At 47.6% G+C, this 21,398-nt stretch overlaps 2 protein-coding genes across 5 annotated transcripts in view; one reads left to right on the top strand and one right to left on the bottom strand.

Annotated features, from left to right (window-relative positions):
* Positions 1–21,398, bottom strand: part of LOC121623616 (NACHT, LRR and PYD domains-containing protein 3-like) — a 377,011-nt gene that overhangs the window by 67,461 nt on the left and 288,152 nt on the right. The gene's annotated exons all lie outside the window — the stretch shown is intronic.
* On the top strand, positions 475–20,110 carry inhbaa (inhibin subunit beta Aa). 2 transcript variants are annotated; one of them, XM_041961004.1, is made up of 3 exons: positions 475–592; positions 986–1,789; positions 15,931–20,110. In XM_041961004.1, the coding sequence occupies exons 2-3, from the start codon at positions 1,231–1,233 to the stop codon at positions 16,749–16,751; spliced, it is 1,380 nt and encodes a 459-aa protein (XP_041816938.1). In that variant the 5' UTR covers positions 475–592; positions 986–1,230; the 3' UTR covers positions 16,752–20,110. The 2 variants fall into 2 exon arrangements, with proteins under 2 accessions (XP_041816938.1, XP_041816937.1); XM_041961003.1 differs by lacking the exon at positions 475–592 and having other exon boundaries at positions 626–1,789.

Raw genomic sequence — 21,398 nt, 5'->3', positions numbered from 1 at the left:
GAGACCGCACAGTCATGGACCATGATGTCATGTTGACTGGAGCTGAACAGCAACCAGACTAAACAAATCCAGACTGTCCGACAGACACGCTGACTGACAGACAGTCAGACAGATGGACAGGAGAGTCACAGGCGAAATCCAAGTCATCCAAGAGTTTTCCCCTCAACACGTAACTCATTCACAGCCGACCGTGGGAGGGAGGGAGGGAGCGAGCGAGGGAGGGAGGGATAAAGGAATCCCAGCTTTGCTCCATTAACAGCCGAACAGAGGGAGGGGAGAAATAAATAAAGAAAGAGAAGGAGGGAGGAGGGAGGGAGAAGGTAAAAGTTGGAAGTGGTATGAGTCACGGAGCGAGATGGGAGGAGACTGGAGTGGAGGAGAGAGAGAGAGAGGGATGGAGGGAGGAGGGAGGGAGGTATAATTATGGTCGGAGGCTGCCAGGGCGAGAGAGAGGAGAGAGAAGCAGAGGGAGGGAAAGAAAGAAGAGAGCGAGGAGAGAGAGAGCGAGTCCAGCCCACTCCGGTAAAACCATTCAACTGGTGAGCGAGGGAGCACATTCAACACAGAGAGAGAGAGAGAGAGAGGAAAAGAGGTAAAGAGAGAGAGGAACTCCCTTCGTCTGGGATAACTTAGTCAAACTGGCTCTCACACACACACACACACACACTCTGAACACACACTCTGCAGCGACTTCACCCCGGGAACCAGGATCCTCCTGCACGCCACAGTTTTTCCTTCTCTGCTTTTTCACCATCCATTCATCACATCTCAGAGTTTCTTCTTCTTCTTCTTCTTCTTCTTCTCTTGTTGTTTTTTCTTTTCTTTCTTTCTTGTGACGCCTCCACATTTTCCAGCCATCTGTCCCTGACAAAAAAGATAAGGATTACTCATTTTCTCTCTCGGCGTTGAGTTTTTTTTCTCTCTCTCTTTTTTGTCCTCCTCTCGCTCGGTTCTTTACAGCTTTTTTCCCTCCGGTTTTTCGCAGGTGGACTGTGAGCCGAGCTGAACTTTGCAGCTTCCAAACTTCTGAGGAGAGAACAACAAAGAAGAGAGACAAAGACGAGAGGAGAGAGAGAAGGCTGACGACGGAGGAAGACTTTTCTTTCTTCATCCAGGACTGAATTTTTGCTGAACGCTGTTGGCCAAAACTCGACTTTCTTCATCTTTTCTGGCTCCTTCTGTGCATCTGCATCCAGCAGCATCACCAAATCCAATCCGGCGGCCAATCAGATGACTCCTGCCGTCATGTCTGCGTTACCTCTGCTCAGCTGGACCGTCCTGCTCCTGGTCCAGAGCTGCGGCTCGTCCTCGGACCCGGCGTCCAGACTCCAGCCTCCGCCGCTTTCTCTGACCGTCCACCCTCACCGCCAGCCGGTGCCGGACGCCGCCTCCAGCTCCCACTGCCCCTCCTGCGCCCTGGCCAGGATGAGGAGAAACGAAGGGGGCACGGCAGCGGCGGACGACATGGCGGGACATGACCAAGAGGAGGAGGCGGCTCAGCAGGACGTGGTGGAGGCGGTGAAGAGGCACATCCTGAACATGCTGCACCTCCAAGCCCGGCCCAACATCACCCGGCCCGTGCCGCGCGCCGCGCTCCTCAACGCCCTGCGCAAGCTCCACGTGGGGCGAGTGGCGGAGGACGGCAGCGTGCAGATTGAGGGGGAGGAGGAGGCGCGAGGGCGGGGAGGCCGAGGAGGAGGGGGAGGAGCAACGGTGGCGGCGGCGGCCCGGGCCGGAGAAGGTGGCGACTCACAGGAGACGACGGAGATCATCACCTTCGCTGAGGCTGGTGAGTACATGCTGCTCGGCGTGTGTGTGTGTGTGTGTGTGTGGACAGTACCCAAGATAACTGGAGGTGTGTAAGCATAGTTACAGCTCTGTAGTGTGTGTGTGTGTGTTTGTGCGTGTGTGTGTGTGTGTGAACAAATGGCAGCAGTTCGACAGTAAATGTGTAAATCTGCATTTTTATGTGTGCTACTGGTGTCAGGGAACAGCTAACTGTGTGTGTGCACGTGTGTTCTGTGTGTGTGTGTGTGTGTGTGTGTGTGTAAAAGCCAGATATGCAGCTGTGTTAGAAATCAGCTTGTTGAAAATGACAGGTCTGTGTGTGTGTGTGTGTGTGTGTCCACCTGCTTAATTCCACCTGCGTACTCACTCAGCCAAACCCAGCAGATACACACACGCACACGCACACGCACACGCACACACACACACACACACACTAACCTCTGTAATTGCCTCCTGCTGGTTTCAAAGAATAGTTCATTATCTACTTAAAGTCGGAGATTTGTGTGTCACTGTGTATGTGTGTGTGTGTCATTGTGTGTGTGTGCGTGTGTGTCACTGTGTGTGTGTGTGTTGCTCTGTGTGTGTGTGTGTCGCTCTGTGTGTGTGTGTCACTGCGTGTGTGTGCGTGTGTGTGTGTGTGTGTGTGTGTCGCTCTGTGTGTGTGTGTCACTGCGTGTGTGTGTGTGTGTCGCTCTGTGTGTGTGTGTGTGTCACTGCGTGTGTGTGTGTGTGTTTCTCTGTGTGTGTGTTTGTCGCTGTGTGTGTGTGTGTGTGTCACTGCGTGTGTGTGCGTGTGTGTGTGTGTGTGTGTGTGTGTGTTGCTCTGTGTGTGTGTGTGTGTTTTAAAGCAGCAGACTGCTGGAACGTTCTCCTGACAGACGGTAGCGACAGAGAGCGAGTCAGAGAGGGGGGGGGGGGGCGGGGCAGGAAGTAGTTCTGTCGTGTTCCTCAAACAGAGTCGGACCCATCAGGACTCAGAGGATCCGGTTCAGTCCTCGTGCTTAGCAGCACTTCGGCAGGCGGAGGTCAGGCGTTAACCGTCGCCTTCCTCCGTCTCGTCACCTTTGACCCCCACAGGTCGCTGAGGAGTCATGAAACTCGCACTTGTGAGGTTTCCTGTTGGCAAAGTGGCTGAAAAATGTTGCTCTCGTATCTCCAGTTTTGGGTCTTTCTGCTTGTTATGTTTTGGCCATCAGCTCCACGTTTTTGGACGGAGCTGCTTCCTTTAAGGCAGCCGCTGGTTTGCTGACCTGAGCTCATGAGCTCACTGAAACACGCTCCAGTATCTGAGGTCGAGTCGTCACGTGACCTCAGACGTTTTTCTTCAGATTTGTCTCCTGGCTTTGACTTCCTGTCATTTCTCTGCACTTGTGATGAGCTTTGGAAAATGTTTCGCCGTCATGTGAAGTGTGTGTGATTGATACTCAGCGAGCTAAAACCTGTAAATTCACCTGTGTGAGCTAACGGGTCCGGTGGGAAAGGTGTGTACAGGCAGCAGTCAGTCAGACAGAGCGGCGGATTTAAAGCTCCCCTGTGCCGAGCGTTAATGGTCGTGAAATCCCCGCGCCGCACTTTCCAACAGCTCACCTGTCAGTCAGGCCGTGTGGGCGGGACTGTGACGTCTTCTTCCTCCTCTGGATTTTCTGTTGATGCAGTTTGAGTTTCTGTAGGCGAGAGTCTGGAACAGCAGATGGAAAAAGATTTTTATGAACTGGATCTGTGCAGACAGGCTGAGAGGAGCAGCTTCCTTTCAAGGAAAACACAGAATTCAGTGCTGTTTGAAGATGAATGTGGCATCAGAGACAGCCAATCAGAGTGAAGAAAGTCTCCTCAGTTTCAGGTTCAGTGATTTAAAAGTTGCCGCCGTTAGCAAATGTGACAACGTCTCAGGATTGAGCTGATCCCATTCCTCAGTCCTCAGTCCTCATTCCTCAGTCCTCATTCCCCATTCCTCAGTCCTCAGTCCTCAGTCCTCATTTCTCATTTCTCATTCCTCATTCCTCAGTCCTCATTCCTTCGTCCTCTTCTTCAGTCCTCATTCCTCATTCCTCATTTCTCATTCCTCATTCCTCATTCCTCATTCCTCATTCCTCATTCCTCAGTCCTCATTCCTCAGTCCTCAGTCCTCATTCCTCATTTCTCATTCCTTAGTCCTCAGTCCTCAGTCCTCATTTCTCAGTCCTCATTCCTCAGTCCTCATTCCTCACTCCTCACTCCTCATTCCTCATTCCTCACTCCTCAGTCCTCATTCCTCATTCCTCATTCCTCAGTCCTCAATCCTCATTCCTCAGTCCTCATTCAGGCTGTCGGTTCTCCTGGGCCCACTTTACATCTCAAACGAACGGGTTCATTTTGGGCTAACTGAGGCCTTTAACGTGCTGCGAGACCAAAATTAAAAAGCCCAGTCAGGCTGAAAAGCACCGATCACGAGTGTCGGTGCTATTTTAGCGTAAAAAGGCCACTTCTCACCGCAGCTCGTCCACCCTTGTTGTTTTTCTAGGATGTAACGCGGCCCGCCATGAGAATACTTTGCACCCAGCCGGTCCTGTGCTTTGTTAGGAATAACCGATGCATTCAGGGACCTCAGTAATTATTTTGGGTGACGGAGATGACGGGTAGGGGAGCCGAGGGACGACTGGATTCTTGGCGGAGACGGAGTGTCAACCTCCGTTTAGTAGCTCCAACACAATATCTATCTGTCCGCCGCTTTCTTTCCATCCGCCCGTTCTGTTTAAATTCCTCTCCTCCGTCCCTGTTTATCTTCCCCTCTTCTCCCCGCCTCTCCCCACACACAGAGGACAATTAGGCTAATTGAACTTAATTGAACACATCATTAGCGACATTCCACAATCCACTTTCATGTCCCTCTCTGCTGCTCCCTCTAACCTCCATCTACCCTTCCTTCCTCTGGCAGACAGAATAAGCTGGTCATTGTTGGATCTATTCTGGTGGCGGGTCTGTCTGGGGACTCAAACTAGCGACCCTGCAGCAGGCTCGGGGCCGGTTCACTGACTTCTGACAACTGAGAGGAAACGGTGGACCTCAGCAGCTGATAGAGAGACAAAAACCTCGGCCTGATATGAAGATAAACTATAATTAGCATGTTTCCTTTTGCTGTTTTCCTTTCTCTTACTCACATTTTTCTTTTCATCTTCTTCCTCTTCTCGTCGGTTTCTTGGCTCTGACTTACACTTTCTTCTTTTTCTCTGTTTATTCTTGTCCTTCTCTCCGTCTTTTCCTCCTCCTCCATCTCCCAGGTTTCCTCTGCTGGCTTCCTTCTCTCTTTCCTCGTCACTCCCTCTTCTCCCCCACCATCTCCCTCCCTGTCCGTCACTTTTTTTTGCGACGTGGCTTTGGCGTGTTTATAGCGTGTTTATGGTCGCCTAATGCCGTCTGAATCCCCGGCGGCTCGTTTCGGCCTCCGTCGTCCCACCACGTCGTTTGGTTCTGCTTTGATGTGCGACCGGCCGCCAAAGATGCTCTATGTCTGGAGAGATGAATCACTCAATAGTAAACAACCCCAGCTTGTGTCCAGGCCTGCCGAGTGCGAGCACGCAACCCGACAGCCGCCGTGCACTCAGAGATTTCACAGCCGAGGTTAAAGGTGATGATTTTCTCTGTTTGTCTTCGTGTTCCGACTCAAACCAGCAGCGAATGAATCTGCTGCCAGTTCTGAGTGTTTCACAGCCTGATAGAGCTTCTTCCTCTGAGCCTCCATTAAAACAGCCACAGACAGGAAGTCAGACAGCACTGAGAGACGGAACAGACTGGACACGAGGGCAGCTGACAATAAGAAAACAAAAGAGTTTGATATGTCGCTGATTTAAAGAAAAAATGGAGGTAATTAAGATATTAGATAAGAACAAGGTGACCATGTGTAACTGATGGCTTCATTTATCACTTAATATTTCTTTATGGGTCAGTTATGAGTTATTAGTTGTGAAAAGTCTCTTGTGTTCGTCCTTCCTGTTTGACATTAATGCAGTCCATTGAGAAAATGTTTCAGGGCTCTAATAAGCCATGAAGTCTGCAGTTTGTAATGTAAATCTGATTTAAATATTTACCACATTATGAGGTGCTCATATCTGCCTCAGTGCCTTCAGTACAGCTGTGCTCATCCCGCCGTCTGCCACACTGAAAGTCACGTTGATAAGTTGTATTTTGTCCAAACACAAGCTGAGGTTTGTGTCCCTCTACCTGTCTGTCCTCACTGCCACATGTGACATAAATCAGCCAATAGGACTCACTGAGTGATGTTTGCGGTGCGCTGAAAAAAGCTCAGAGTGAGACATTGCGGTGTTTCCCTCCTCTCTGTGTCGTCCCTCTGGGACGGATCAGGGAGGACAGGAAGGCAGCGAGCGGTGGCTTCACTAAATACAGGCGAGTTCAAACAGAGGGGGAGTGACGGGGGAGGAATGGGGGAGGAATCGGTGGGAAAGAGACACCGAGAGGAAAAGAGGAGACAGAATTAGAGAGGAGTAAACCATCTCAGCGTTAGTAATTGTCCCTGAATGACTCCTCCAGACTCAGCGGTCCCTGCTCGTCTCTGAACCGCACAGGGAGTCACGTTCCATCTATCAAACCAGGCCCAGCACAAACTGGTTGTACTGGGACACTCCCAGTGTGTGAGAGAGCGTCTGTATGGATGTGGAGAGGTGATGTCGATGTGGAGGAACATCAGCGCTGGTATTGATCACGGATGTTTCCGATCAGATTATCTGTAAAATCATAAAAACGTCCTGAGGGTGTGGTCAGTGCACGGTGATGTCACCGGTGGGTGTGGTTACAGGTGAACACTTGAATGTAAAGGCTTGATCGGGCCAGTCCTCTGCGCCGCGTTGAAGCAGATAAACAGGCGGTTTAGAGACGGTACAGCAGGACCGTGGCGGTCTTTGCGTCCTGTCGAGGTGGACCCTGAGCTCTGTCCTCGTCTCGTCAGACTCTGCAGACGCTGTGATTCCCGTTCGCGTGTCAGAAACTTGAAACCTGAGCCGAGCGGCAGAGTCTCTTTGGCGTTTCGGTATTTTGAGATGGGCTGACTGCAGATCTGCTCTCTCATTATAAAGAACCCGGCCTGGGAACCCAGACAGACAGAGGGAGTGACAAGCTGCCTCTTCAGCTTCAATTTAGCTCAAAACTTTATTGTCCCCAGAGACAAATCTGGTTTGTAGACGAGCTCTGAAAATGAAAACCATGCCATAAAATCACTTTGTTAAAACAATGAAAACACAATAAAAACAGATGGAAACATGACAGACGGCTGCGGGAGCAAAACAAAGCAGCCGAAGTCGGTTTGATGTTGGGACAGCTGGTTTCCCACAGTCCTTTGCTGCCGTCTTTACATTTTAAACTGAATTTATTAGAATTTCCCTGCTGGAAGAATCTGACAGAGCGATTTAATTTGGTGGTGACGGGCGGAGCACGTGACAGGAGCGTTTCAGCGCGTTAACACTGCAGGCTGACGCCGCGTTAAAGATCACACTGAACACAAACTCACTTCGTTTGGTTTATTTTACTGCTCGGCAGCAGCGATGACCACACACCGCAGAGTACATGACGTACATGAACACATGGCTGCAGCAGCTGGAGCATCGCTGCTCTCACACAAAGACACGTTTTTATCAGCCCAACGACCAAACAAACGACGTCGGTATTGGTCGATTCTGCACCTCGTGGGCTCTGATGTTTGGCGTGCAGGAAGTAGGAAGCAAACGTGTGGCGGATGAACGTGAAGCAGAGTCTTATTGATGATCAGCAGCACAGACGCCAATGACAGCGTTAGCCTTTCAGCCAGTGATCAGAAACAACGCTCGCTTACAGCGACTGACGGCGCCCTCTAGTGGTCTGAGTTATTGTGACAGGAACAAAGTACGAAGGTTGATTGATTGGTGGATCGGCGAAGCGTTTCATGACTGTTCTCGTCCGTTTGTGTTTCCGCGTGGCCTCTAACTGCGTCTCTGCATGCGGTCCCAACACCTTCAGGCTGCAGGTGACTTTGATCTGATTAAACACAGAACTCAGCTGTGATTGGCTACCGTACCTGATGGGTGTCCTCACCTTTCCCTCACTGCTCTGCACGATAACGGCTTGTTGATGAATCTGGTGATTATTTTCTCAATTGTTTGGTCAGGAAGTAAAACATCCGTCTAACCACGAGCCCAAAACCCCGAGATATTTCTGCTTCGGCTGAGCAGCCAATCAATGAGTCTGTTTCTCTCCACATGACTCCTCTTGTCTGCTTTGATCCAGTCAAATGAAAAAGTTCTGAAAGTGAACGAAGCGTCTTTCAACCACAACGGGCAGGACTGTTTTTAGCGTGTGTGTGTGTGTGTGTGTGTGTTCTGGTGTGTGTAGTCGGTCCGGATGAGACTTCCTCTTTCCTCCAGCTGACGGTGAGAGAGTTTGACATTCTCGTCAGAGGCTGCTTTAATGCCTCCGCTTCTGTCTAGCAGGCGTTTGACAGCGTTACACAGATTTAATTTCACATCTAGAGCTGCTCAGTGTGTGTGTGTGTGTGTGTGTGTGTGTTTACTAACACAGCCCCGCTGACTCACATGTGGTGCCAATAAGACCAAGCTGGGCGTCGACTCCGCAGCAGTTTTCTGTCCCACGCAGGCGAGGCTGAGCCTGACAGTCCCCGCAGAGGGGTTTACACGCCCGTGCAAAGTTTAACCTTAACTCCATCAACGCTGTCATCGTTTGCATCATCGCTCAACGCTTTCATCTGATGAGCGCTGTGTGACAAAAGGTCTCGCCATGAACCGAAGCACATCAGTGTATCTTGTGAAAACGGTCTTCATTAAATCCAGAACCCGCAGCCCTGGTGGTCTGAGGCAACAAGGAGGCTGTTTCTGAAACTTTGTTAGGAGTCAAACCTGTGACATCTTAAGTACACGCTGCATGCTGTGTGTGTGTGTGTGTGTGTGTGTTACAAGGAAAGGGGGGGGGGGGGGGGGGGGGGGGTGACCCACTGATCCCTCTGAATGCAAACCTGAAAGACAGAAGAAAGAGCGACTGTGAGGCTTTCAATGCTAAAGAGGAGGAGACCAGCACACTGTAAAAAATATCCCATGCATCAGTATTTTATTCTATATTTTTTTATTTTTTCATTGTCAACAAATTTCACTCAAACCAACAACATGTTGGTCCGTCTCTAAATACCGTCTGACTTCCTGTCTGCGGCTCTCAGCTCATTGGTTCCTGCTGAGGACGAAATCTTTAAAAACACAAATACATCATTTAATTTTAAAAAACGTTACATCTGGCAAACGTCAGGATGCTAGCATTGCTATGGTTAGCATGTTAGCATGTTAGCTCTTCAGCGCAGCCTCGCAGAGGCTGAGTGTGGTTCTCATGTATGAGGCTCAAAATAAAACTGGCTTCGGTCTTTTTGTACAGTGTGAATGCAGAAACGGTGTTTGATCCCTTTAATGTAAACCTGCCACACAGACAGCAGACAGAGCGCTACATTAGCGTTCCCATTAAGCAGACAGAAAGCAGCGCTCTGTCAGATACGCCCCACCGTGCCCCCAGCTCCTGAAGTATCTCCTCTTCCTCACCCACCCTCCTCTCCTTCACCTCTCATACGTCTTCCAGTGAAGAGCAAAGAGCTGTCCCTCTGTCTCTCTGTCTGTCTGACTGTCTGTCCCTCTGTCTCTCTGTCTGTCTCTGTCTGTCTGTCTGTCTGTCTCTGTCTGTCTGACTGTCTGTGTCTCTTTGTCTGTCCCTCTGTCTCTCTGTCTGTCTGTCTCTCTGTCTGTCTGTCTCTGTCTGTCTGTCTGTCTCTCTGTCTGTCTGTCTCTGTCTGTCTGTCTGTCTCTCTGTCTGTCAGGTTTGCTCAGCCTGTTGAACACAGCTCATCCATTGAAGGAAGGATTATGATGGACAATGGAGAACACACACACACACACACACACGCACACGCACACGCACACGCACACGCACACACACACACACATGCACACACACACACACACACACACACACAGGGATAGTGTGTGTTTGGACAGATGGGTACAGTGTGTGTGTGTGTGTTGGTCGTGGTCTCAGTAAACACAGGGAACAGAGGATGAAGGTGTGTCAACAGCCAAACCCAGAACCAGCAGCGTCCCAATTCAAGCCCCCGCCCGCCCCCCCAGTGATGGTGCGTTCAGGTGCTCCTCAACAGCATGTTGGATGTGACCAGTAAATTATCAGCGAAGCAACACCTGCTCATCAGATCTGAATGCACCATGAAACATCTGGTTGTCAGGCAATGCATTGTGGGAAACTGAGGCCTGAAGGCTGCATTCAACTGACTCTTGAGACATTAGAACGTTTTGTCTGAAAACACGGATGCCAGAGGAGCTGGATCACTAAACACGCAGAGAGGGGAACTTCCTTTAGACCCCAAACCCTCAGAGGCCCCGAAGGGCCCTGCAGCTACGTGTTAGCATGGTGAAAGCAAGCTTCTATGTTCCATAATATTTGTTTAGTAATTAAATTAATGACCTAAACGGCCACACATAGAAACTGGGACGTCTGGCCGGTAATCCAGCTTTGAAGTGATCTTATCTCGAGGCCGGATCATTTCACTTCCTGTGAATGAGTTTTTATTCTGCAGAGGAAGAACAATATATCCAGAGAAGCATCATCACTGTGGTGTCGTGTTAGCGCTGCTGCGCTGAAGTATTTCAAATGGCCATGAGTCTGCTGTGTGTGTGTGTGTGTGTGTGTGTGTGTGTGTAGAGGGGATTACAGAGGATTTAATAAGATTTATCACAAACCAAGCGTCCTTTTAACAGCATACCGATCCGTGTTTGTGTCACATGTTGGCAGGATCTGCTGTTTAGCTTTGCTAGCCTTCGTCTGATAAATCAAATCAAAGTCATAATACGGCCCAGGGGCTGATGGGAGAGCGAGGAAATGTTTGGAGGCTGTTGCCGATGATGATGATGATGATGATGATGATGATGATGATGGTTGGCTCAAATGTCGGTTATCATTCCTGATTTCTGTGTCAGAGTGGAGCTCGTATCGAGAACCACAGTTTAGACCACAGTGTACTGCTGGTCTAAACTGGTTACTGTTGGTCTAAACTGGTTACTGTTGGTCTAAACTGGTTACTGCTGGTCTAAACTGGGTTACTGCTGGTCTAAACTGGTTTCTGCTGGTCTAAACTGGTTTCTGTTGGTCTAAACTGGTTACTGTTGGTCTAAACTGGGTTACTGCTGGTCTAAACTGGGTTACTGCTGGTCTAAACTGGTTTCTGCTGGTCTAAACTGGTTTCTGTTGGTCTAAACTGGGTTACTGCTGGTCTAAACTGGTTACTGCTGGTTTAAACTGGTTACTGTTCGTCTAAACTGGTTTCTGCTGGTCTAAACTGGTTTCTGCTGGTCTTAACTGGTTACTGCTGGTCTAAACTGGTTACTGTTCGTCTAAACTGGTCTCTGCTGGTCTAAACTGGTTTCTGCTGGTCTAAACTGGTTACTGCTGGTTTAAACTGGGTTACTGCTGGTCTAAACGGGTTACTGCTGGTTTAAACTGGGTTACTGCTGGTCTAAACTGGTTACTGCTGGTTTAAACTGGTTTCTGCTGGTCTAAACTGGTGTCTGCTGGTTTAAACTGGGTTACTGCTGGTCTAAACTGGTTACTGCTGGTCTAAACTGGGTTACTGCTGGTCTAAACTGGTTACTGCTGGTTTAAACTGGTTACTGTTCGTCTAAACTGGTTACTGCTGGTCTAAACTGGGTTTTGATGGTCTAAACTGGGTTTCTGATGGTCTAAACTGGATGTTTTATGCAGTTTTAAAGTGAATTCACCTTGTTGTTTAGTTTTTTAATGAGACCAGAGATCTGATGTAAAGCAGAAAAACACTGACCTGAAGTTTCCTCCCTTACCGCTGTGCTGTCCAAACACACACAGTGTGTGTGTGTGTGAGTGTGTGTGTGTTGGGGGCACACTCAGACAGAGCAGGCGGGGGCCAGGAATCAGGTTTTATGAGTTGTTGAGACATCGGTGTGTAAAGATCAGTGTTCAGTAAATGGAGGGGGATTACAGAGAGCGACGAGCTGTGAGCAGAGGAGCTGCAGAGCTGCAGAGGAGCTGCAGAGGAGCTGCAGAGGCCGGACACTCCAGGAAACACAAACCTCTTGTCTCACAGTGTAAATGAGCTGCTGGAACGTCTCATTTCTTAGCGGCTCTGTTGAGTTTTTACATGCTTTGACACATTAAGTACAAACTGAAGAAGATTCACATCATCATCAATGAGAATCATCCCACAGAGACCAAAACACTTTGTGCTGCACTCGTTTCCTCTTTTGGGCCCATTCGTTCGCGTCAGGTAATCTCAATGCTCCCGGATAAAATGGTATTTTAGCCGAACAGTGTTTTCAAAATACACACATGATGGACATGCGACGCATGTGGCAGGTTGATTTTATTCAGGTGAGAGCAGCAGCTCAAGAGATAAAAAACAGGCATCTTTCCACCAAACTCCACTGACTTTTCTTTAAATTTTAGTGAAATATTTCAGTATATTTTTATACTGTCCTGCTTCAGACCGTAGAAACAGATGAAGGTATGAAAGTGTGTGGAAACAGTTTGTTCACTGTAAATGAATTATGAATTATTTAACCTGTTAAAGTAAAGAATCAACAGGTTTTAGTTTCTCAAATGTCTTTCAGTAGTTTGTCTTTGGCTGTTTAAATCTGTGAGTTTGGGCTCGTGGGAGCTGAAGCTGTTGAAAGCTTTATCTCACATGTTGCATTCCCGTCCAGCAGGAGAAACAAACATGTTTCAGTTTCAGCTCAGTTAGAAATGACAGTGAAACGATCTTTGGCTGCGTCCACACTCGTGTTTCTATACCGTCAGCAGCCGATGCGTTCGCTGTCATGGCTTATTATCTGTAACTTCTTTTATGAGACAGGCTAAAACGTGCATCGGCAGCAGCGCGGCTGCTCGGCTCACGGCCATTTTTCAGCACTTCGTCAGACAGAAGTGAACACTCGACTGTAAATCAGGCAGACGTAACAGACGTGTGTCCACAGCTCGTCTGTCATTACAGCCATAATAACCAGCTCTGCACGAACACACAGAACTGACTTCTATCTGACGACGCTCGCTGCTGCAGCTGCTGCTCTGTGCTGCTAACATGCCATTAGGACTTCCTCTGCCACTGACTGTGTAGAACTGTCAGTGTTTCTGAGGCCCTGAGCTGGATTTTATCACCGAGCAACAACTTGGTCCGGTCTCAGATGAATAAAACCCTTCCAGCCATTCTTTTCTTCTATACCTGCTCAACGTGCCGTCCCAGCATGCAATGGCATGAATTATTCACATCATTCCCTAAATCTTAAAAAAACGCCACACAAATATGGAGTTTCATTTGTTAATTTACGAGCAGGTGAACTGTGGTCCAAGCACATGATGCTGCTATAGCCAAAGGTGCAGCTGGACCAATCAGAGAGCTGGGAGCGTTCTTATTGGTTTAGATTGTTATATCAAAGTTTAGTTGGATTTCAAAGCATCATTCTGGAGTTATTCTACATTTTTCTTACTGTTAACAAATCTCATATTTCAGCTCAAACCTACAGCATGTTAGTTCATCTCTGAACGCTGTCTGACTTCCTGTCTGTGACTCTCTGCTCCAAGCACATTGGTTCCTATTAAAGATTTAAATCTTTTAAAACATCTCACAAATATATTAGTTTCATGTTCAGAACAGCAAACAAACCAACAGGGGGAAATAGAGCATCTGTTGGGGACTATTTTCAGCGGCGGACGAATCCACATTTGGTGCTGTAGTGAGTGTTTGTGGTGGCAGGACGGTGTGTGTGTGTGTGTGTGTGTGTGTGAGTCAGAATGAACTACGGCGTGTGTGTTCGTGGTGATGAAGGACAACAATGGAGCTCAACGGCACAGAGGAAGAAGATCTGTCAGCATCATTAGCATTAGCAGCATTATTAGCGTCACAGTGACAGATTGGTTACCGTCTTTGTCTTCAAAGCTGCAGGAGTTAAAACAAAGACTCTTCTTCTTCCAGCAGCTTGAATCAACATCACAAACACTATTCTAAGAAACAATGAATGAACAGGGCTTTTATTTTTTAATCTCACTGAAGTGATGATGATGTAAGTGAGATAATCGCCTCCGAATTGTCGGTTAAACGGCGTTAATGGACTCGCTAAAGTGCCGACCGCCTCCACACACACGCGCACGCAGAGAGACAAGCCGCCCAGTCACACCGTTTAACAGAGCATCACTGCTGCTGACATTCATAAACTCCCAAATCGTGACTTTGATTTTCTGTATGGACGCCCACGGGCGAGAGACATTACCGAGAGAGGGAGAGAGAGAGAGAGAGGGAGGGAGGAAAAGGTGATGCAAAGATGTTATGTAACGATGGTAATTGGGTCTTCAAACCAGTGATTAGCTCGCTGTCTGGCCTGGAGGTTTCAAGGAAATGTAAAGTACAGGTCTGGACGTGTGTGTGTGTGTGTGTGTGTGTGTGTGTGTGTTGCACGCTGTGTTTGTTCTGGAAAATGTGGACAGCGAGGACACAAGTTCAGCCAATCCCTGCAGAGCAGCTGAGACAGTGTTCAGGAGGATCGAGGATAAAAGCGGTTGATAAACGGCGTCAAACGATTGTCGATCTCGAAGTGTCTCTGAGCGCGATCTCATGGAAACAAACTTCAGCAAACAACCGTCAGACAGCTGATACCGCCGGTCGACAGGCGCCGCGGCGTCTTAGAGCATAAAATCAGCATTATTCCATCCTCAGATCCTGAACGGGACTCTGCAGCAGTCCTGGTCCAGACTTCAAGCTGAAGATGGTGCATTAGCAGTCATTGAACATTTTATATTACTATCAGTAACATTAGTTTTCTCAACAGGCTCCACCAGTTGAAATCTCAGCAAATCTAACCTCCTACATAAACTCCACTGGGGCTCAAACGACCAGTTGATTAATTTATGAGTCAAGTGAAAATTATTCTGTTTCTGTTGAGTCATTTAAGTGAAAAACAGTGAGGATTTAATACTTTCTGCTTTGTATTCTGATTATCTTCCAGTTGTCTGGACAGAAATGTGATGAGACTTTTTGTAGTTATACTGAAAAAATGATCAACAAATGAGTGAAAGTAATTGTTAGTGTCAGTCCTAAACTCAACTAGAATAGCCTGATACCTGAAGCTGCCTTACAGGCTGAACTCAGGGTCAAAAAGTCCATCATCATGTTCTGCTTCCTGGCTAACAACCTGCACAAACAGCATCAACCAACTGTCACAAAACCTCCAAAGAGCATTCCCCTTCCAAATAAAACTCTGCTTTCTTTTTTAAACAGCCACCGCTTCTCTCCCGCTGACCTCCAGCTTTTAAACCTTCCCATAATTCACTGTGAAGTACCAGAACAGAAAGATTAGACTTTGAAAATGGTTCGTTCGTTTTTTCAGACATGCTGCTGTAAATTCAGTCGTTCTGGGCTGCAGTAATGACAACGGAGCTCCTGGTGGGAACCATTAGCTGGTTTCAACGCTGCCTGACTCCAAAACCTCCAACCGCTGCTGAGTCAGCAGGAAGAGTCCAATCAGCAGTGTGTGTGCGTGTGTGTGTGTGTGTTGGGAGGGGGGGTCATGTTAGAGATGATAGCATAATAAGTGTGTGCTGTGTGTGTAGATGACTCTGTAGCTCAGATGTGGCCACACTCATCGTGTGCAGGTGTGTGTGAGCGCGTGTGTGTGTGTCTGTGTGTGTGTGTGTGTTGTGATTGAATTCACTTCAGTTCAGTAAAAGTTTGACACACACACACACACACACACACACACACACTCACACTTTCACACACACACACACTCGCTCACACATCAAGTGCATCAGTGAGGCGTTCAGGGTGTTTCCGTACGTAACACATCGGTAGGTTTCACCTCTCAGGTAAATTCTGACAGAACCTGAAGCATCAGTACTGTTGCTATGGTTACCTGTAGTTTACTGTAACACAACAAGAGCTTAGGGTTAAACTGTTGACCTGAAAATAGCCAATCAGGTTCAGCCATCAGAGAGCAGGGTTTTCTACTGATCCATCCTCAATGACTGTGCACTGTTAGTATGATGTCATAATGATGAGTTGGACATTGTCCTAACCGTCTCTCTGTGTCTGTGTCTCAGGTGAGTCTCAGGGCACGGTGAACTTCGTCCTGTCTAAAGAAGGAGGTGATCTTTCTCTGGTGGAGCAGGCCAATGTCTGGCTCTTCCTCCGTTTGGCCAAGACCAATCGCAGCCGAGCCAAAGTCACCATCCGCCTCTTCCAGCAGCGCCGGCTTCCCAGCGGACGTGCATCGTTGCCGCAGGACGACGTCCTCCTGGCTGAGAAAACCGTGGACACGCGTCGTAGCGGCTGGCACACCTTCTCGGTGTCGGCGGCGGTGCAGGCGCTGCTGGAGAACACCGAGGGCACGACGCTGAGCCTCAGGGTGTCCTGTCCGCTCTGCGCTGACGCCGGCGCAACGCTCGTCCTGGTCTCTGGCGGCCCGGAGACGTCGCAGCGCGCCAACCAGCGGGAACAGTCCCACCGGCCCTTCCTCATGGCCGTGGTCCGTCAGGAAGATGGCAGCGACTCACGGCGGCGCAGGAAGCGCGGGCTGGAGTGTGACGGGAAGGTCCGCGTGTGCTGCAAGCGGCAGTTCTACGTCAACTTCAAAGACATCGGCTGGAACGACTGGATAATCGCGCCTCCCGGTTACCACGCCAACTACTGCGAGGGGGAGTGCCCCTCCCACGTGGCGAGCATCACCGGGTCCACGTTGTCCTTCCACTCCACCGTCATCAGCCACTACCGCATGAGGGGCTACAGCCCCTTCCAGAACCTGAGGTCGTGCTGCGTGCCCACCCGGCTACGAGCCATGTCCATGCTCTACTACAACGAGGAGCAAAAGATCATCAAGAAGGACATCCAGAACATGATCGTGGAGGAGTGCGGCTGCTCGTAAACGTAAAAACCTGAACCGGATCGGTCCGGAACAAACTGGACTGGTGAGGACCAGAGAGAGAGAGATGGAGGGAGGAGAGAAGGATGAACCGGCGACTTCATGATCATCTTCAGCGCTCCGTTCTTCAGCCCGTCCTCCCTCCATCCCTCCGTCGCTCTGGGTCGCTCTCCGGAGTGAAAACTCTTCTCCGGCCTCATCCGGCAGAACTCAGAAAGAGTCTCGACGGCACTTTCAGAAAAAAAGAAGAAAAAAGATAGAAAAAAAGAATATCTAATATATTTTTGTTACAAGGAGGGAGCGAGGCTTATTTATGTGTCTGAGACGTTCAAGCACCACTCGACCTGTCAGATCTCGGAGAAACGAGGTGCCTGAAAAACTACTAACAAAAATCTCAAAACTATGCAACTTGTTTCACGTATAATGATCTTATTGTATTTTACTTTGTCTTGTTTTTTTGTTTCCCAACTGTTTACTTTTTCAAAATGAACGAGGAAGAAAGAAGAAGACTCTTTTGTATTATGTTTTGGAAGTATAAAGTTGCGATTTGTGGTTGTGTGTGTGCGTGTGTGTGTGTGTGTGTGTGGTTGTATGAGTGTGTGTGTTGAGAGATACTTGAAAGAAACAAGTTGGCCCAGCTGCTGGAACCAAACACTTCTTTATGTTACCATGGTTACCATGTTGATGTTATAATTATTATTGTCAGTAAGTATATTAATAATATTATTGTTATTGTTGTTAATAATATTTGTTTTGGCTGCGTTTGTGTTATAATGTGTGTGGTTTTTTTTAAGAACTGTTACAAGCGTTTTCATTTTTTGCACTATAGCGACACTCGTGCTCAGATCAGCCAGACTGAAGAGACCCTCAGACCCTCAGAGAGGACAGACCGGAGCTTCCGGTTCAGGGCGGTTTGACCCGCCCGATAAGACGGAGTGTCATCGGCGTCCTAAGTCGCTCCGCTTGAGGCAAACAGAAAACACACAACATGTGTCACCTGTAGGTTTCTGCCAGAAAATCTCAAAGTTGGTGCACACCGTGGCTGAGTGTGATAGGCTGAGCCATCTGTCAGTCAAAATAACACACCCCCTTCATTTTGAAGTAGTAGGGCTGTAGCCTGGAGGTCAGGAGTCGGTGGAAACCACACTGACACACTAAAGGAAAACCTATAAAATCACTAAACTCCACTATTTGGATTTTCATGTTTTTCTTAAATGTGTAAACTGTTAGATCACATTGTAACGCACATTTTATTTCCAACATGAAGGTCGAAGTGTTCCCAAACTGCCAGAAATAAAAATCTGATTAGCAGAAATACTGCCTACCTTTTATTTATTTTTGTTGGCGTGAAAGTGTTCAGGTTGTAAAAGAAGCCTGAAGTCGGCCCACTGTGTGTGTTTCCAGATGTTCGATGTGAACTCCCTCCCAGGAAAGCACAGAGGACTCAGTGGGTGCTGCAGCCCTGCTTCAGACCCTCTGAAGTGAATCCTCCACCGATACTGAGAGCTAGAGATCGTCAGGAAAATGCAGATTTATTCAGTGTTTGTGGAGAGAAGTTGGAGGTTTTCCCATTCACTGCAGGTTTAGAAACTTCACCTGTGGAGGCTTGTGATTGGACGAGCAAACAGCTAACATGTTGGTGATACGTAGCGATGCTAGCATGTCGCTGAGCACTGAACACTAGCAGCTATGGATGAAACACTTCACGTCTGTATGAAGCTACATGTTTGAACAGTTCGAAAATGAGCGTGTGGGACTTTAATACCATGAGTGATCCCCAACCAACGAAAGGCAGCAGTGAGAAAGTGCCCCCCCCCCTCCGTCTGTCAGATGCTACGAGCGCTTTTGTTGACGAGGAGAATAAAAAGCACTTAGAAATAAAAACTGTAAATGGACTTTTCTGGGATGGATTTGTAAAAACGAGAGACGTCTCAGCTCTGATGAGTTCAGCGGCGGCCATCTCTGGTCCTGTCAGCCTAAACATTTAGCGACAGCTAGCCCACTGCTAAACCTGCTAATGTCCAAGAAGCACAGCAAAAGGAACAAAAACACAGATTTAAAGCACAAGAACAAGCCCTTTAAAACAGCGGCTCCATCTTTGCCTCACAGTGTTGTACTGAAGGTGATCAAACTGTTTGATTATACACTGCAGTGAAAAACATCCTTTATTTCCCTCTTCAGTCCAGATTTAGGGTTAGCGTCACCAGTTTTAAGGGATTATTCACAGAAGCTCAATCAGTTAAAGATGAAAGTGACACTTTATTTACATCGGATTAGCTGAAGTTGAATCAGAGTGTAAACCTGCGCCGAGCGTCCACGAATCAACGCGTGAACGAGCTGTGAGAGCTGGATTTACTGCAGGAAGTGACGGTTTACTGCAGGAAGTGACGGTTTACTGCAGGAAGTGACGGTTTACTGCAGGAAGTGATGGAAGTGTTTCTCTCTGCTGTCTTTTTCCCAGAGTTCACAGTAAAACACGGCGGTTTCTGTTCTGGAATAAACATCCAGTTGTAGTTTGCTTTAGCACACCAAAGAGTTGAGTTTGTGCACTTGTCTGACTGAGAGATAAAACCGCTAGAGTTACGTTGTGACGCTGAAAAAGCTGATTTATGCAGAAAATTCACAGATCAGAAATCTGTGGAAATGTGGCGTCGTTCATCTTAAAAGCTGAACTTGTGTTCATACAGAGGGTTGGCTGATGTTTTATTTATGCTTCATAGTGTTTGTTTCAGGTTAATTCAGTTTTTTTTGTTTTTTTTTATGAAATTGTGATGTTTGTGTCACCCCTTCTCTCCTCTCCCTGCACATCGAGAACTCCATTTCCCACAATGCATCAGAAACTGAAAAAGACAATCCACAGTCGCCTTGTTCTGGTTTTGGGAGAAAACAAACGTCCAATCAGACGTGGTCGTTTCTGTGTCTATGTGTTTATATCAGTATTGTCCACGTGTTCACCAAAAGTTTGGAGTATTGGTTTTAACGAAGTCACACGTGTTGCGTTCGTGTTTTTCTTTTCGTTTTATTGTCTTAGAGGAGAGTGGACTCTTCTTCTTCTGGACTTTGAGGGACAAACTCATCGTCCGTCCTGCGTGCACACGGACACATACGAAACGTCAGTGCAGAAAAAAAGCCTAAAAAAAGAAGCGGTTGTGTTTGTTCAGATTTTGTTCTTTTTATCAAGACAAAAAATACTGACGCTGAACGAAGTGGAGAATAAAAAGTCTATTTTTTATTCTGTATATATGGAAATCAAGATTCCAGTGTGTTGCATTGCTTTGTTGTACAAATCAAATGTGCTTGTGGCATTTTTCTAATCTAATTTATTTTATGGTCTTGTTTTGTTTTTCTGCTTCACCATTAAAGTTTAAAGGATGTACACGAACAAAACGAGTCTCTGGTCCTTTAAATCTCCTGTTTCTGCACGTTCCTCGTCTCATCTTCTACTTGGTTAGTTTGGGAGAGGAAACCTGCAGCATCAGAGGTGGTCATCATGTCGTAGAGCTGATAGAATCTCTGCCTCGTTAAACTCACACACAAAACCTTTGATTGCAAAACCCGACGCTCGAGAGGACGAGCGTTCGGGTGGAGGATTAGGAGGAGACGCAGCAGGCATTCATTTCCTCACGCCGAGGGAAAAATGCAGCCTCTATTAAAGCTGTGATGCACGAGGCGAGGGGTCCAGAGGTCAGCCGGAGCCCAGCGGTTCCTCCTGCGCCCCCTTTCTACTGCTGAGAGGTGACGAGCTGCAGGGTTCGAGTCCTTCAGGAAACAACGTGAGACACGCTGGAAAGAGGATTCATCACATTTAAATGATGTTTTCCTTGAGTTCACTCGCTGAACACCTGCAGCAGGTGAGGCACATTTAAGGAACCTTTAAAGGTCCCACAAGAATGAAGAGTGTCTGTTCCAGAGTTGTTAAGGTGAACGTTATTACTGCATGTAAACACACTGCATGTGTGGATGGAAACTGCACTGGAAGTAAAATCTTTATAACAAAACATCCTGTTTTTTTGGAGACCGGTTTACTTTAATATGATACTGTTACTTTAAGATAAGATAAGATAAGATAAGACACGATCAGCTAATCCTCAGCTTGGTCCTGCTGACGTGAAGTTAATGTCAGACTGAAGAGGATATTCAGCTCCTTTAAAAGTGAAAAAATAAAAACGTAAACGCAGACATGATACCAGGCACGCCGCTGTGGGCGGGGCTAACTGGCACATCCTTGAAGACTGGGGGAATATATACTTTCTTAACTTCTATTTTTAACCATTGACATATTGTTTTAAGTGGTCCAGGGACAGTAACAGGCTCTCAGGCTCGAGTTTTTTGGACTCAAATGCAAAACTTAAAACACAAAAGGAAGTCAAAGCACGAAGGATTTAATGTTAAAAAAGTCTCGGTTTCTTTCAAGGCAAAACAAAAAGCGTTTGGCAACTAGACAAGACAAACAAAAGTCTCAAGGTTTTCTTCAAGTTCTCTAGAACAACACAAACTGGCTGAATCACAGGACAAAGGGAGACGCAGACTATATATACACATGAGGTAACAAGGAACAGGTGGAGACAATCAGGGCGGGGCAGACAATCAGACAGGTGGGAAGGACACCAGGAAGTCAAGGGTCTGAAACGAGAGGAGAGTTAGGTTTCA

Source organism: Chelmon rostratus, chromosome 20, assembly GCF_017976325.1.
Source record: "Chelmon rostratus isolate fCheRos1 chromosome 20, fCheRos1.pri, whole genome shotgun sequence".
Lineage (NCBI taxonomy): Eukaryota > Metazoa > Chordata > Actinopteri > Chaetodontiformes > Chaetodontidae > Chelmon > Chelmon rostratus.
The sequence above is the reverse complement of the archived record's forward strand: the minus strand, read 5'-3'. Positions and strand labels throughout refer to the sequence as shown.

What these genes read in the sequence shown, in the direction of transcription:
- inhbaa (XM_041961004.1), top strand. Translation starts at nt 1,231, where the DNA reads ATGACTCCTGCCGTCATGTCTGCGTTACCTCTGCTCAGCTGGACCGTC. An exon ending in CATCACCTTCGCTGAGGCTG is followed by an intron (nt 1,790 to 15,930) that starts GTGAGTACATGC and finishes TCTGTGTCTCAG; the next exon opens with GTGAGTCTCAGGGCACGGTG.